The sequence below is a fragment of the Corvus cornix genome, chromosome 4A, assembly GCF_000738735.6.
Source record: "Corvus cornix cornix isolate S_Up_H32 chromosome 4A, ASM73873v5, whole genome shotgun sequence".
Taxonomy (NCBI): domain Eukaryota; kingdom Metazoa; phylum Chordata; class Aves; order Passeriformes; family Corvidae; genus Corvus; species Corvus cornix.
Window position 1 is genome coordinate 16855246 of NC_047058.1, and position 16532 is coordinate 16871777.

The following is a 16532-nucleotide window of genomic DNA, read 5'->3' on the forward strand; positions in this document are numbered from 1 at the left end:
CATTTCTGTATCCCACCAGTCTGCAGGCACAGCTAAAGCACAGAGCACACACTTCCCCCACAAACTTCATGCAGTTTCTCCTGCCCAACACAACAAAGACTTTGGAACAAACAACACATTTTATTGCAAGAAAAGAAACAAAGCCAGGTCCTCATTTCAGACCTCAAACATCTCTAATTTCTGTGGAGGTTTTGTGTTCATCCTTTGAACATGGGACTGTTTCAATCAAACGTGATCCTAAAGCTGCGCTCCTGCTCCTTGCGGCGACTCTCACAAACCTTTGTCACCTCTTCCACCTTTCTCTGCAGCACAGCTGTGGGAGAAACAAGGGATTAATGTCACAGTCACCCCAGAACACAACCCTGCAGAAGGAGAAAGAAAAACATTCAAGCAGGGCTTTTTTGGTAAAACAGCTGCAGTTGCCAGGAATTACTTCTCAGCAGAGGCCTCTAATGAGGCACAGCAGGAGAATTCAGCACAGAAGGGACAGTGACATTGAAGGTGAGGAGGAAGACTCCTCAGGCAGCTTCAGGGATGAACAACAAACACTCACACCCGTGCTCCTGCTTTCCATTCACATTCCCAAAAGGCTGCAGGAGAAATCTCACCTGAGTTCTGGTCAATCCACTGCAGGGAATCCATGTGTGCATTCAAAATCTTACAGATCTGCTGGAGCTGAGCAGAGAGAGAAGATGCAAGTCAGTTGTGACACTGCATGAACACTAAGAGGAGTCAAGGGCAAGTTTCTCCTTGCACAGCTTCCCTAAGCCAGCAGCCACTTGCCCAGGGAAGCCTGTGCAGCAGCCCTGCTCCTTTGCTTCTCCTTACCAGCAAGAAGACTGCATAGTTTAGATTATGTGTCTGTGGCTTTGGCTTATTTTAACTGAGACCAAGGAACCAGCAGAACATTCAACATCCTTGGCTTCAAGTGGCAAAATTAAAAATGAACGTGGAAAAATGCTGAAGGGAAATTTTTACTGAAAAAAAGCTGCTCAGTAAAGTCATAAGGAGCATCAAGACCAATTTAATACGTATCAATAAAAATAAAAATAGAAGCTTGCATTTACCGGGTCGCTCGTGTCTGCAGGGCCTCGTGTTGTATTCAAATGCTCAGTGATGTCCTTCAGATCTTGTGCCATGCGCTTCAGCTGAGCATCGATGTTTTCAGCCAGTTTGTAGCTGCAGAGCACACAAGAACCAAGATCAGAAGGTTTGAGGAGAACTTTGAAGACTTGCACCAGCTATGGGCAATCAGAATGAGCTTCCACATCTGCAGCCAAGGCTGGAAAAGACCCAGGAACAGCACCCAGAGAGGCTCCATCACCCACATGAAGCGCCTCCCAAGCCCTTGATCTACACACGGAGAAAGAAAAGCAAGAGAGTGGGGGGACTTCCTGGAAGGCTTTGTCAGAACTGAAGGAAGCAGTGAACCTGGATTCTTCAAGATTCCTTATCTCTTGAACCAGAAAAACACTGCCCTTAATTAGCCTGTAATGATGCATCACTAAAGGCATATGAGGATGCTGGTGCCACACATAGTTCACTCTGCTCTCACCACTTCTGTCAGTGAAGAATCATTAACTTTCAGAGATTATGCCAAAATTAGTAACCTCTTCCAAAACAGCTGATTAGACCAACATCCAAAGAGCATTTCATGCTGATTCAAGGGCTTCCACTCACTGTTCTAGTTTCTAATGAGTAAAATCTAAGTTGACATGCATGAAACAGGATTAATTATCTGACAACAGCCACTCATTGTTCAACACAGTCACACATCCCAGCTCTGCCTCCTGCTGACTGATATCACCACAGGACACTGCTCATCCCCCATGCCCAGCAGATTTGTGCTCACGTCCTCTCCCGTTCCTCATCTGCGTGCTGCAGGTAGATGGTCCCGCTCTGTTCCTTCACAGACTCCTCCAGAGGGGTCAGCAAGTCCTCCAGCTCCTTCTGCTGGGACAGAATGAAGTCCAGTTCCTGATCCAGTCTGAAAAGAGAAAATGCCAACTGCTTCCCTTTCATGTTGCAGACATTCCGGAGCTGTCACACAACGGCAGGACAACGCAGAGAAGAAAGAAAATCATTTCAAGTGCTCGCAGTCTCCTACCTCTTCTGATCAACCTTCACCTTCTCTACTTCTCTGTGTAACGAAGTAATCTGCAAACAGAAGACATTTCATTACACTTTGGAAACTCTCAAGTCAGCTCAGCAAAGAAGAGAGGTGGGAGGGAGAAAGCAGCACCATGCAAGTTCTGCTAGAAACAAGAGATGGCTCCATAAAGATTTACAGACCAAAGATGGAATAAGGGAGGTTCAGCTTGGAATGATCCCCCCCAAGGGAACTTGGTAGCACAGAGCAAAGTCACAGAACAGATTTCCAAACACCAAGGCCTAAAGGCCAGAACACACAGAGAGGTTGTGAAAAGCACCCAGGTGGAGCTCACATCTATTTCTTTTACAGGCAGAAGGTCCCACTCGATGGCTTGTAACACTGAGGCCTTTAAGGACCTGAGCAAGCAGAATGAGGTTCCAGTGGGGGTCACCTCACCTTCTCTCCATTCTCTATCAGCATCCGGTCCCAGGCATTGACTTGTGTAGCTTGATGGAGGAAGTGCTTCTCTTGGTCCTCCAGTTCCAGGCTCCACTTGTTTATCAAACTCTCCAGCTGGGCATAAGTCATCACTGGGGGGGCACTGAGAGGGAGCGAGGGCCAGCACAGGGCACAAGGTCAGGAAAGAGAAACACGACAGCAAGCGTTCATTTCCCCCTCCTCCTCCAGATCCCATCACCAGCACTGCAGCTGCTCCTGCCCCAGGCAGGAAAGGGTCAGTGGTAACAAACACCCACCTGGTTGTGGTGGTTGTGGTTATGGCAGCTGTGGAGGTCACAGCTCCAATGGCACCAGTCGTAGTCAATGGCTTCAGATTCAAAGGAAAGCCAGAAGCAGATGTGGTCCCTGGAAGAAGAGATTCAAGTCAAGCAACAGAGGACGACGCACCTGGTACCTCACAAACTGAGAGCAGGTCCAGGGTGCACTGCCCAGGGCTGTAGGAGCTGCAACAGATCCCTCTGAAGGGACCAACAGCAAATCCCACCTCTGTCAGGGAGGGAATGAAAACATGCCGAGCCCACGCCCTTCTCAATCCCCTCAAGTCTTACTGTTAGAACCCATAACTACCAGCGCACACCCAGTTCCTCCCCTGCAACCCTTGCAGTGGATGACAGAACTTCTATGTTTTCACAAAGAGATGGAAAAGCATCAGAGAAAGACAGACTCTGTTGTTTTCAGTGACTCGAGGGCTTTACAAATCACAACTGCTCTGCTGCTACTCTCACAAGTCAGGCTCCCTTCTCTTCAGCGACTTTCAGCATCTCACTCCTACCAGTGGCAGTGCTTGTTGTGGCAGCTGTTGTTGCAGGAACTTTTAATCCAAACCCAAGTGTCCCCAGGCTGGCTGTCCCCGTGGAAGCAGTGGAAGTGGCACCAACTGTAAAGAGAAGACACCATCAAGGCGTTGCATAACCCATGAAATGCAGGGCCCCTTGGAAAAGCTGTGCCCAGCCTGCTCCCCCTCCCACTGCAGCAGCAGCAGCTCCAGCACCCACAGGGAGCAGCAGCCCCGCTGCTCATTTACTCCCCCAGGGATAAACCTGCCTGGAGAGACTCACGTGAGAGGCCCGTGGTGGTGGCCGAGGTGGGGGCTGAAGAAGTGGCCACGGACGCAAACAGCGTGGGCCCCGTGGAGCCCAGCACTGAGGTGGTGCTGGTGCTGGTGGAGGCCGTTGTGGCAGCTGTGGATGTGACTGCAGAGAGAAACAGCTCCATCTGTACAAGCAGAGCTCACTGAGCTCCCACCCGCTGCACAACAACGCTGCTGAGAGAGAGGGTGACACAAACTGCCCGGCTACACCAGGTTCTTGGGGATGTCAGCATTTTAACTCCCTTTGCCTCTTACTCTCCCTCCGCTCCCGCTCTTTCCCAATTTGCCCTTTAGGATTGTGCCTCCCTTCCACTGTGCTCCCCAAACAAGTACAGAACAGAATTTGGCCCGTGGGACACAATGAAAAATACAGGACACGCTGTCCAATGGCTCTAGGAGCTGTCCCAGATCAGCATTGCCAGGGTAAGCTCAGAGGAACAAACGCTTCTGGCCCCTTCCCACACCCCAGCATGAGATATTTGTCTACTTCCAATAGACAAATACTGCCAGGAGTGCATCAGATTTCACAAAGCCTTGAGGAACTGTTTCCCAAAAAAACCAGCTTCCTACCTCCAAGCTTGGTTCCAAAGGACAGGGTGGGTGCCTGGCTGGTACCTGTGCTCAGCGTTGCCGTGCTTGTACTCGTGGCTGCTATTAAAGGCAGTGCCCCAAAGCTTAGACCTGGATGCAGGAGCAAAAGGCAAAGATGGACTTCTTTCCTACAGGCTTAAAGAGCAATTGCTCCCCAGCACTGCAGACCCTGGACAGGCCGAGGAGAAACACCTCTGGCTCCAGCCCTCGCTCCATTCTGCCCCAGCAGAAGGCAGAGGCTGCAGAGCTCCTCCACTGCACCCTCAGATACCCCCCATGGCCAAGGCTCCCAGCCTGCAGCTGCACCCCCAGCCTGCTCACCCACCTGCGGGCTGCCCCCCGAGGCTGAAGGGGGCTGCTGACGGGGTGGCAGCTCCCTGGGTGGCCGTGCTGGTGGTGGCAGCAGCCGCAGGGGCCGTGCCAAAGGTCAGCCCTGCGGACGTCGCCTGCGGAGCCGTGGTGCCGATGCTGAACCCGGCTGTTGCCGCCTGAGTCGTGGTGCCGCTGGAGAAGGTGAACCCTCCTGTTGTCCCAGACTGAGCCGTGCTGCTGCTGCTGCTGCTGCCAGCGGAGCCAAAGGCAAAGCCAGACGGAGCTGCTGCCTGACTCGAGGGCGTGCTGGTTGCAGCTGGGGCACCAAAAGAAAAGCCCCCTGTGATTCCAGCAGCTGGAGTGGCAGTGCTGGCTCCAAAGTTCACTTTTGGAGTATTTGCCCTAGGGAAGAAAAGAAAAGAAAAAAAGCCAGTCTGCTTGAGATACACATGCACTCAGGTACACAGTTGCCTTTCTCCCTGACCTTTTGCTGACAGCAAAAGCCTCCTTTCAAAGAGATGCACACCTGGCCACGTCTGTGTTCCTGTTCTGACAACAGACTGTCAGCTGCTGTCATCTGCCATCCCCTGTCGGGGCTCTTTCTACTGCCTCTCCCTTCACTACCTCAACTCTGCCAGGCACCACAGGCCATTTTATGGCAGCATAAGTGAAGCTGCTCCTTCTCTCAGCTCATAATCACCCTTTCTGCTCCCTCTACACAAGGCTGGGTTTCTTCTGCTCGTCCCCTTTTTAGCTCCCATCTGGCAAGCTTTGACAGCAGCACTTCTGCAGAACCACTTCAGAACTCACAGCCTTTCCTTAAGGACAAATCACTCCCAAACTGCCGAGAAAACATTCTGAGCACTCCAGATTCGGGTCAGGAGGCACAGACGTTTTATTTCCGTTAGCAAAGCTTTAGCATTCCCTTGTGTAAGCGTCTCCACCCCAGTTACAGACGGAACCGTGGAACATCTGCTTCCCAACACGTGGAAGAGCTCCCCCATGAAAACATCCGCCGGGACGGGCCACAGGGCTCGCCGAGCACTTTCCCAAGGAGGCGATCACTGCAGGGCGCTGGGAACTGCCAGGCACAGCAGCCAAGGCTCGCTCCCTGCAGAATCCCCGGCAGAGCCCTCGCTCAGCACCGACCGGACCCCCCCTCCCCTTCGCCCCTCCCGGCCCCCCGGGCTCTCACCCCAGCGGGAAGGCGGCGGCTGCCGGGGCCGCGGGGGCCGCGCTGGCCGAGCCGAAGCTGAAGCCGGAGGGCTGCGCGGCCGTGCCCGGCCTGCTGAAGGAGAAGAGCCCGGCGGGCTGGCTGCCGCCCGCCGCCGGCGCCGTCGCGCTGCCGAAGCTGAAGCCGCCCGAGGAGGCGGCGGGCGCGGGCGCGGAGAAGGAGAAGCCGAAGCCGCTCGTGGTCGTGGTGGCGGCCGCTCTGGGCGCGCCCAGGCTGAAGGCGCCGCCGGGCGCGGCCGCCCCGAAGCTGAACTGGCTCATGGCGCGGCGGCGGCGGCGGCGGAGCGGGCCGAGCTCCCTCAGGCGCGGCGGCAGTTCCGCGACCGCGCGCTCCGCGATGGCGTCACCGCGCCGCGCCCCGGCCCCGCCCCCGGGTCTCCTCTCTCTCGGCTGCCATTGGTCAGTGCGGCCGCCACTCGCGGTTCCGCGGCTCCGATTGGCTGTTCTGGAGCGAGGGGGCGGGGCGTGTGTGTGTTGCTGTGGGGACGGGGGACGCGGCTGCGGGCGGGGCTGCGGGACCGGAGGGGACCCCGGGCCTGGGTGCGGGACCGGGAATGCGGGACCGGGAATGCGGGACCGGGAATGCGGGACAGGGGATGCGGGACAGGGGTGCGGGACTGGGGTGCGGGATAGGGGGGACACCGGGCCGGGGTGCGGGACAGGGGATGCGGGACAGGGGTGCGGGACCGGGGACACCGGGCCCGAGGTGCGGAGTGAGAGGGCACCGGGCCGGGGGTGCGGTGTCAATGGCACCGGGTCCGGGGTGCGGGACGGGGGCAGCAGGCCGGGAGTGCGGGACGAGGGACATGTACCTGTCCATACAAGTCTCATTAAACCAGGCAATGTTAAATTCGGAACTTGTTTCAGCACCTGGTTTCTTTGGTCACTGCCTGACCCCTTTTTTCCTGTTTAAAATAACAGCTTTTGATTCCAGAGGAATCTGTCCATTTAAATTAGAGCATTTCTGGAGGGTTGGGCGTGTTTTAGTTAAATGTGCTGATTGACTTACAGTCCAATGGCAAAACTGCTAATGGGAAAGTCGATTTCCTGTGGAGAAGTCCTGACTTGTTGGAGAATAAAAGCTTTACTTCCTTACCAAAAATTTCAGCTCAAATGCTAAGAGGAGAGAAGTGGTAGAGTTTGGACAGAGACCAATTATCTGGATGTTACTGGAGGAAAATTCTTTTCTCTGATAACAAATTCCAGGGTGCAACCAGTTCATACAGCTCGATGGCTGTTAGCTGTTGAAGTTCAGCTTTCCATAAAGACAGATAAGATAGCCTTTATCACTAGGTAGAAAGGAAATCAGCTGGCTCTGCAGGCCTAGAATTAAGTTTTTATAACCTAGAAACTAGATAATAAAGGCACTTTTCAACAGAGAAGGAAGCAATGTCTAAGTTAGCAGCATTGTCTGAGGATGGAGACCTAAGAATGTATTGGACACTTCAGTGAAAACACCTGTGCAGTGCTTGTGACTGCCAGAAAAATGATAGTTACATTTCTGTTTTAAACCTGTACATGCTGGATTTTTATCTTGTGCTCCAGGACATCAAAGCAAATGTACAGTGGTGCCTAAGAGGGAACTTCTCCTAACACTGTTTCCCTGTAACTCCTGACTGTGCTGGTGCCTTCCCTTGGAATCAGCTGTTCCTGGTGGTCTGTGCTGCACAGAAGGGTTACACTGTGTTTCTCTGGGTGCTCTTCTGGGAGTACCCCACCTTCTCAGGTGCCCTTGGGTAAGAGATACAAGGCTCTGCAAGTAGAACAAGTGCTGAGGACTATGCTCCATCGAGATTGGAGGTGTTGACAAGGTCAAGTTGACCTGCATTCCACATCAAAATCACTTCTGTGGGGACAAAAAAAAAGGTTATTGTCGTAGGGGACTCGTTTCTGAGGGGAACAGAAGGCCCAGAGTATGGACACTGGAAGCGAGGACGGGCTACATGGGAAAATGGGAGCGATGCTGTTCACCATTGCAGGGAGAAAAATTAATGTGGCCAGAGCTCGATTAGTGTTCAAGCTGGCCATCACTGTGAAGGATGGCAAAAAGAGCTTTTTAAAACATGTTAACAGCAAAAGGAGGATCAGAGATAACATCGGTCTGCACTTGATGAGGTCAGACACTTCACAAACAGGGACATGGACAAAGCAGAGATGTTTAATGCCTTCACCTGTGTCATTAACATCAGTGATGGGTCCTGGGACCCCCAGAGCTCCGTGTTGGAGGGCTGTGATTAGGAGCAGGATAAACTCCAAGACAAAACTGAACTTGTTTGAGGCTTGCTGCTCCAGCTGGATGCACGTAAATCTATGGGGCATGATGGCATTCCTCCCAGGGTACTGAAAATGCTGGTGCTGTCATCACAGGATCTTTCTCCATCATTTTTCAAGTCTTGGGAGCCTGGAGAGGTCCCAGCTGACTGGAAGCTGGCCAAAGTCCTAGTTTTCAAGAAGGGTAGGGAGGAAGACCCTGGTAATTACAGCCCTGTCAGTCTTACTTCAGTGCCTGGTAAAAGAGAGTTATTTTTCTGGGCATTATTGAAAAACACTTGAGAGACAACACAGTCTTTTGGCTTCCATCAAGGAGCAGGTTTCTGGCTGAGAAAATTTCTCTGGATAAGTCTCTCATTCTTTTTAAGTTTCTGGGGTGGGGGGAGGGTGAGAGTTGAGTTTATTTATACATGTATGTGTGTACGTGTTTCCAAGGCTCTCTTTCACGCTCCGGGAAGCCTTGCTGCCCGTGTCCTGGCAGAACGAGGTGACCTGCTCCCACACGGTGGCACTGGTGGCCTGGCTGTGTCCCACACGTGTCCCCTCTGCCTGCCCACGGAGGGGTCCTGAGAGCAGCCCAGTGGACCTTGGCATCTCACAGAGTCACAGAATCGTGCCCCTCTGCAGCTGGTTGATGAATCACAGACCAAGCTGGGTCATCTTCTGCTCCTTCTTGCAGGGTTTTGGGGAAGGCTCTGGGTTACACCATTGTGTGGTGAGAACAGTCCTGCTCATCCCTCGCTGGCTCAGGGCAGTCATGGGGCCAAACACCTCCTGTTGCTCCTGTTTTCCCATCCTCATCTCTTCCCCCGACCCCTCTTGTTTCTCCTCACTGCTGCCATGCTGAACCATTTTTTCCAAACACAAGCTCCTCACAGCACCTCCAAGCTCCATCCACATCTTTGCCCTCAAAGCCTGTTCATCTCTCCCAACACCCCTATAACTCCTCCGCACTCTTTTTTCCCCTATGCTTTTCTTTGTGCCCACATTCCTTGTCCTACTTGCCCAGTGCTGCTGGGAATCCATCCGAGGGCCTGGGCCAGAACACAGACTTGCAGGTGGAGTGGCCTTTCCTTTCCTAAGTCAGGCTTTGGATTGTGTCCTAAATGGGCCAGGTATCCAGGGCTCTGTCAGGTGCAAGGCCTAGTTGTGTTTGTGGACAAACAGCTGTGGTCTTGCAGGACCAGCATGGCTTTTCTGTGGCCATGCTGGACTCTTCTTGTGGCTAACACCCTGCCTGGCTCGGGCTAGAGCTTCAGGGTTTGGGCCCTTCCACTCCGTGAGGCACTCGGGCATCCATCGGTCTGATCAGCCCACGCAGCTGCTAAACTGGGTCCCTGCCTGTGTTTTCCTCTTGAGCGTGACTGTCTGTTTGTTAAATAATGTAGCGACACGAGGTTCCTTGAACTCAATTTATCTTCCCGTGTAGCCATGGGAACAGCCGGCGGGGTGGTGACGCTGGGCTTGCCGTCAGATCTGCTGCAAGGCTCTGCGTTAGCCTGGCTGAGCCCAGCTCCTTCAGCTGGTGCTGTCCTGCCTGGCAGCTTTGCCTTCAGGCTTGTTTTCTTGGACTCTTCTCTAGCCAGCAGCACGGCCGTACTTTAAACCTGGGAAATGTCGAGGATGATGGGGTGTTTGGAGGAAGATGAAGGGTTTGGGAGCGGCCAGATGTGACAAAGGGGAGCAGTTGCAGCCAAAGGATGCTGCAACTCCCTGTGCTGCCCGCAGTATATGATTCATGAGAAGAAAACAAGAACAAGTGTGAGTAGTTCAATATTGTTCAAGCCTGTGCTTATTTCCAGCACAGAAGCATCATAAATCAAACCCGATTTCCTCCTTTATGCCATAAAATGACTGGCTCCAAGGAGCTGAGGAGAACCCACCCTTGCACTCACACATTCCCTGTCCCTCCTGAAGTACATTCTCTCGCCCAGGTCGTGGGTATGGAGGAGAGGGTGTGTGGGTGGCCAGCACAGCACTGCTCCTTTGACTCCAACACTTTGTTTTACCTGGGAAGGCACGAGACCATGTGACAGAAACCAGTGCTGAGGTGATAGCGCCAAATGTGTGCCGTGTGTGTTGCCTGAGAGTCAGAGCTGAGCAACACAGCAATGTGGACAGAGAGAGCCCCATCCTGCGCGGTGAGAACTGTGCCACGTCATTTCCCCCAGGGCTGTACCTACACCTTACCACAGAAGGGACTTTCTCTGTTGCTGCTGGAGGCAGAAAGGATATGTCTATACAGCTGTGGGGTTTTTTGCAGTCCGTAGGACGTGTCTCTGTGCCTACCATTCCTGATCTCCTGTTTGGTTGCACCCTGTTTCACTTCCAGCTCATCTTTCAAGATTTCAGAGCTGTTTCTGTGACCTCTCTTGACATTTTCAGATTGTGCTGTTTACTGTGTTTTCAGGTCAGTGCGGCAGGTGGGAACACTTGAGATCGAAGGTAGCTCCCTTATCTCCCTCCATTCATGGTTTGAAGGTAGTGTTTCTTACCTTCATTCATGTTTGGTGTTTTGTTCTGACATCTCTCCAGCTGGTCCTCAAACCACAGGCCTACACTCCAATCATATTTAATTTTCACTAGAGCCATTGAGGAGATTGAATCTGTACCAGGATATTGCAATGAGCCAAATTTTGCTTTACCAGTGTTTGGGATGCTTGCACCAGTGTTTATGGTTGCATGAAATATGGTTTCTGAAGTACAAAATAGCTAACAATCTTGGGGAGCATCCATACTTTTGACCATTCTAGGAAGTTTTATCCCAAAAACCAATCATCCTTTGAAGCATCTACCCTGGGCGGGTGAAAAGACAGACCTTTATTTTCTTCTCCAAAGCTGCTTCTAAAGCAGGAAATGTCCACACCTCCTTCAGACTTGATCTCAATGTTCTTCACGGCACATATGTGTAATCTTAGCTGCTGCTGCTCCTCCTCTTTGCATCTTTTTTTATTCCCTCCCATTTAAGTAGCTCTGTGATCTGAACTTTATCCCTAACATACTTGACCTTATTTTTCAGAAGATTATTTACAGACATCCCTAGTGTTTTTCATGGAATGTGTCGAGCCCTTGGGGTAAAACCTGTCTCCTGGTTTATTCCTGCCACCCAGGGAAAGGAGAACATGTTTGAGTGATTGTCATGATTTAACCCCAGCCGGCAAGTCAGCCCCACGCAGCCACTCACTCCCTCCCCGCCGGTGGGATGGGGGAGAGAATTGGAAAAGTAAAAGTGAGAAAACCCGTGGGTTGAGATAAAGACAGTTTAATAACTAAAGCAAAAGTCGTGTGTGCAGTCAAAGCAAAACAAGGGATTCATCCCCTGCCTCCCATGGCAGGCAGGTGCTCCAGGAAGGCAGGGCTCCATCATGTGGAACAGTGACTTGGGAAGACAAACCCAGAATGTCTTCCCTTCCTCCTTCTCCCCAGCTTCATGTGCTGAGGGTGCTGCTGTATGGTCTGGGATATCCCTGGGCTCAGCTGGCCTCAGCTGTCCTGGCTGTGTCCCCCCCCAGCTCCTTGTGCCCCCCAACCTCCTCACGGGTGAGGGTGAGGAGCAGGAAAGGCCCTGGCTGTGTGTAATCCCTGCTCAGTGATAACTCAAACATCCCTGTGTTATCAGCCCTGTTTCCAGCACAGAGCCAAAACCCAGCCCCACAGCAGCTGCTGTGAAGGAAATTAACTCTACCCCAGCCAAAACCAGCACGGTGATGTACAGAAAACAGACACTCAGGCGTTAGTGAGAGGAATGGGCTTTGCTGAATGAGGAGGTGGTGAGCAAAGGCCAGCTTTGATGCAAGCATCCATCAGCAGAGATCTGTGAGCCTATGGAAGCGTTCAACAGCCTGTGAACAGTTAGCAGGCTTCCTATTCTCACATCTCTGTGTCTGACATCAGCAGCAAGACAAAAATATATGCTTCTTAGAGCAAGACATGGGTCTTTTGGCATTTGTTGAGCGGGTTTGTTTTCCTCAGTGTGAGGAAATAACACACAAAGTAGTTCTGTGATGGAACATTTCCTAAATGGATGTAGCTTGGCAAACTGCAGCTATTAATTTTCCTTAGATAAGCTGTTATCAGAGTACCTGGGTTTGAAACTTGGCATTTCTCTTCTGCATCTTTCAAAGCTCTCTCAACAATGCCCGTGCCAGGAGTTGCTGCCAGAGTAGTTTGGGAGGGATTAAGTTGTGTAGTGGAGATAAACACTTACTGGAGGTGAGGAGGTCAGAAAGGCATCTTCAGAGATAAGGCTTTCTGGCAAAGCCTCCTCCTCCCAGAGCTCTGGGTGCCCACTGGGCCAGTACCACGATGTGCCCCATGAAGTCCTGGGGCTGTGGCCAGCAGCCCTGGCAAGGCCTGGGGGGGACCCAGCCTGTCCTGCCCTTGATCCCAGCATTGCATGGGGGGTGTGCAGGGGCAGGCAGCAGTGCAAGGAGCCAGGGAAGAGCTGTGTTTCCCCTCAGCTCACGCTGCTGAAAGCACTGTGGCTCTCTTCACCCCATCACTGAGCTGAGAGCTTTAGTCCTGTGTTTTCTGGGCAGCCATCCCCCTGCTTTGCAAAGATTTTCCGTGGGAAAGGGCAGCTGCACTCAGGGACAGCTGAGGGTAAACTTGTCTCCTCACATAAGACTGGGCTGCCTTCACACTGTGTTTTGCCTTGCTTATTCCCTTTTACTCCCCATGAGGATTTTACTCGGTACTCACGTTGGGTGGATTAGCTGCATCTGCCGGTGACCTGTGAGGTAAAACATACTTATTTCCAGCTGCAGAGTCCCAAGGCAGAAATCAGCCCCTTGGGGATGCTGGTCACCCTAGCACATCTGGGAGACAGGACTTCCTGAGCTTTGGGAAGGAGGCCGTAACCCACAGCAAGACCCTTGCTTGTGAGCAGGCCCTGGGGTGTCAGGAAATTTGGGGGGCTGGAAATTTGTGGTGTGTTAGCAGGATCCCGGCAGCTCTCTGGGCTGGGCTATGGGGACTTGTTCTGGGAGCCACTTTCCCCTTCCAGGGGCTTTGCCTTGTAACAGGGAGATCCTTTCCCTTGCCAAGGGTGTCCCTGGTCCTGAAGCCTTCTCTCCTTGCCTTGAAAACAAGGAGCTCATTGTTTTTCTCTCTGATACCTCTTCCCTGCTGCCTCCCTGGGCAGCAGAGAGGTGGAGTGAGCCTTGTCCCAGCCAGCAGCCAGGCCTGGGGTGAAACGCCCTGCCAGTTCACAATCTGGAAACACCATTAAAATAAAGGGTGTTGGGGAAGGGCAGAAGGCTGAGGAGGAGGCATTCAGTCGTGGGAGGATCAGAGGCTCCCAGTGCTCTGTGGGGTGTGTGCTTGGCTTCTGTGGCAGCTGGGGAAGAACCTGAGGCAAAGAGCAGTGCCCTCATTCCTGTAAAAGTGTACTGGAATAGCTCAAAGGGCACTGGAGCATCACAGTGGTGGATCCAGGGACAGCTGAGGTCTGCCCTTAGCTCTGTAATGCCTGCAGAGTCTCTGGGCTTTTCTATGCCTTGAAAAATACTGAAGGCTGAAATTGTGCCCACACCCTCAAAAGGAAAGAGCTAAAAATTTGGGTAATGAAAATGCATCTGTTGGAGAAATCTTGGGAGCACCTGCCGGGTAGTGCTGTGGGACTTTGCTCCAGTGACCTGAGAAACCTAGAGAGACAGCTTTTCTGGGAAAGCGAGTTCCAGGCAATCATGCTGCTTCTGACGTGAGTCTTGTTCTGCTTTCAGCCTTTTTTAGCAGGCCGGACATCCCAGAAATAGAGAGTGTTGTAAGTTCTGTGAAAAAAGACACCTGACTTGAAGAAAGATTAGTTTACCAGTGTGGGAAAAACTTCATCCAAAGCACACCCTGAAATTCTGAGTAGAGATAGAAGGCAACCTCAAAGCTGGTGAAGCCCCCCTGGTTTGTCTGCTTACGGGGTGATTTGTTTCTTCCAGACACTTGGTGCTTAGCAGAGAGCCTGGAGGGGCTCAGCTGTGCCTGGAGTCTGAGCCCCTTCTAGGAGTGAACTTTTGTAAGCAGCTGACAAAATGTTGGTGACCTCAAGCAGGGGGATGGCAGAGGTTGCTTGGGATGACTCTGTAGACTTGCTAAAGTGGTGGCAGCTCAGTTTGTCCATGTCAAGGCATTTGGGATCTTCTGGTCTTCCTCTCTTCTGTCCAGCGTGGTGCTGTGGAACCATCACTTGGCAGTGGAGCTGTCGAGGGGGCAGGACAATTTCTCTGCAATTCTCTAAACCAATTCTCCAAAGCAGATTTTGGCAGATTTTGGAGATGGAGTATGTTTTCCCCAATATTTCTGTTAAAATCCCTGGAAGACCTTACGTTTGTCCCACTATAGAAGTATGTCTTGCTCCCTGAATTGGTGTGGGTTCTACTACAAAGCCTTTTTTTGCTGCTACAGATTGCATGTACATGAGGATTGCTGAGATCACTAACCTGAAGCTCCTCTGGTAGAGATTAGACTCAAATTATTACGGAACAATCTGATTGTGATGTTAATGTAATGCCTGAAGATCAAACTGCTGTGTCCTCTGCACGGGTATCAGGTTTTCTGAGATAAACACCTTTTATAACCCTCCTGATAGATTTCTGAGCTGTTGTTCAAACAGGAAGGTGCTTTCTAGCAATCTCCTTCGGTGCACCCAAAGGCCTCTGTCCCCTGCAGTGTCATGGAGTTCAGTCTGCCCTGTTTCCCTCATATCTTTCCTTAAAGACTGAAAGATCCTTTGAAGTGCCTTTAAACAGGTCTCCTCTGGGATGCTGTGGAAAGCCATGAGTTTGTGCACCAGTTTTTCCTCTGATGGAAGGTGTTTTTCCAAAGAGGAGCTCGTTTCTCACCTCCCTTGCAAGGTCTCCCATCAGGACCAGGAGAACCAGGCACCAACAAGCCTGGCTTGTCTGCCCTGACTCCAGACAGGGCCATCCCCATGGCTTCAGGAGGGCAGGAAGCCTTTGGAGTTAAAATGGGAGTGCAATTGCCAGCTGAGCACCACAGATGCCCAGAGGTGAATCCATGAGGCTCTTTCCTGGGTTCATGTGGGGTCTGGGTCATAGCTGGGGCAGGGAGTGCCTCTCCCATTCCCACCAGTGTGTGACTTGAGCCCGGCCTGGGAGTCAGGATTTGAAGTGTCTGGGAGCAGTCCCTTTCAGTTGTGTACCCTCTGCTGCTCCTGAAAAGGCTGCTGCAAAGCCATGGGCAATCTTCCATACCAGCCCTGGCTTGCTGAGGGGCCAGGAGGCTCTGACACGGCGTGGGAGGCAGCTGAGAGTGTGCTGTGGCTGGGGAGAGGGTGGAGGAATGTGCTGGCCCTTTCCAAGTGCCTCAGCCCATCAGGAACTTGGCCTGAATTTCCTTCCCGCTCCCATCTCTCCTATCTGAGCAATTCCTGGGGGCTGCGAGCAGAGAGGGGCCCTCCCAGCACGTGGCCTGATACTCCCCAGAGAGCTTGCATGGATTATTTGCTGCTGCTCCAGGTCAGCTGTGCTAGGCAGGGATGAGAAGCAGGCTGGGGATGCCAGAAGGAGCTGAGCTCTGCTCTCATGGAGAGCCCCAGGGAGACAGGAGGTGTGTGATTCTGGTGGGTCTGGGGCAAACCTGTGCCCTTTTTTCCCCAGGCATCCCTGCCCAGTGCTGTGCATGAGAAGAGGCTCTGCTTGCACCTGGCAGCAGCAGAGCCCTGCTGTGGGGCAGTGCTTGGTGGGCAAGGGCTGGATGCAAGGGCCTTGGAGATGGGCTGAGTCGTTCCCTCTTTGGAAGAAGAAGTCGTGACTTTTTGCTTGTTTCTCGTGACCAGCTGATGAGGTTGCAGTCCCTGATCCACGGTTGGGGTGTACTGAACATTTATAGTGCCTCTATTGCTTTTGAAGATAAGGGCACGTTGTATTTTATTGCCCCCTTTCTTCCATCGAGGCATCATCCAGAGCAAGAAAAGGAGAGGGGAATGAACGACTCGTTTCCTTATGACAGGGGATTAGTCACTGCAGCCTGGCCCTCCAGTGAGGGGTGCAAGGCTCCCCACTCCACCACACCATCCTGTGAGATGAGGGCTTGAGAAGGAGAGAGCTCTTCCCCACCCAGCCCTCTTCCCACCCCTGCTTTGCCCCTGGGTGCCCATCTTATCCTGAACTTGGCTGGGCTCCCCTGCACCTTTCCTGCAGGGAATTCTGGAGCACCCTCAGCTTTTCCCACTGAGCTGGTAAGGGGCAAGAGGCCATCTGAGGGGCTTGCTCAGTTCCATCACTTCACTCATGCTCACCATCAGCACAGCTGCCCCCTGGGACAGTCTGAGCTCCTGTTTTCTCTGTCCCTAGGCTGGGCCACATCCAGGCTGCCCTCAGGAACCTGGTTTATCAATAATGAGGAACGTGGCTATTGCGTGATGCAGAGATAACCACTAACCATCCTTGCACCCAGTGTCCTCCCCTC

General features: G+C 52.5%; 1 protein-coding gene across 1 annotated transcript; it reads right to left on the reverse strand.

Moving 5' to 3' along the window:
* Positions 1-100: 100 nt before the first annotated feature.
* LOC120412028 (nuclear pore glycoprotein p62-like) lies at positions 101-6136 on the reverse strand. Its single transcript, XM_039572022.1, has 12 exons — positions 5800-6136; positions 4618-5006; positions 4272-4382; positions 3670-3804; positions 3384-3488; positions 2848-2956; positions 2549-2693; positions 2108-2157; positions 1853-1987; positions 1068-1179; positions 609-675; positions 101-313 (listed from the first exon to the last, which is right to left on the reverse strand). The coding sequence occupies exons 1-12, from the start codon at positions 6096-6098 to the stop codon at positions 222-224; spliced, it is 1749 nt and encodes a 582-aa protein (XP_039427956.1). The 5' UTR covers positions 6099-6136; the 3' UTR covers positions 101-221.
* Positions 6137-16532: the final 10396 nt, after the last annotated feature.

Bases quoted from the DNA above. Each gene is read 5' to 3' on its own strand.
- LOC120412028 (XM_039572022.1), bottom strand. From the start codon at position 6,098: ATGAGCCAGTTCAGCTTCGGGGCGGCCGCGCCCGGCGGCGCCTTCAGC. The intron at 5,007-5,799 runs GTGAGAGCCCGG...TTTCTTCCCTAG, and splicing joins GCCGCCGCCTTCCCGCTGGG to GGCAAATACTCCAAAAGTGA. The intron at 2,957-3,383 runs GTAGGAGTGAGA...CTCTTCTTCCAG, and splicing joins CACAACAAGCACTGCCACTG to GGACCACATCTGCTTCTGGC.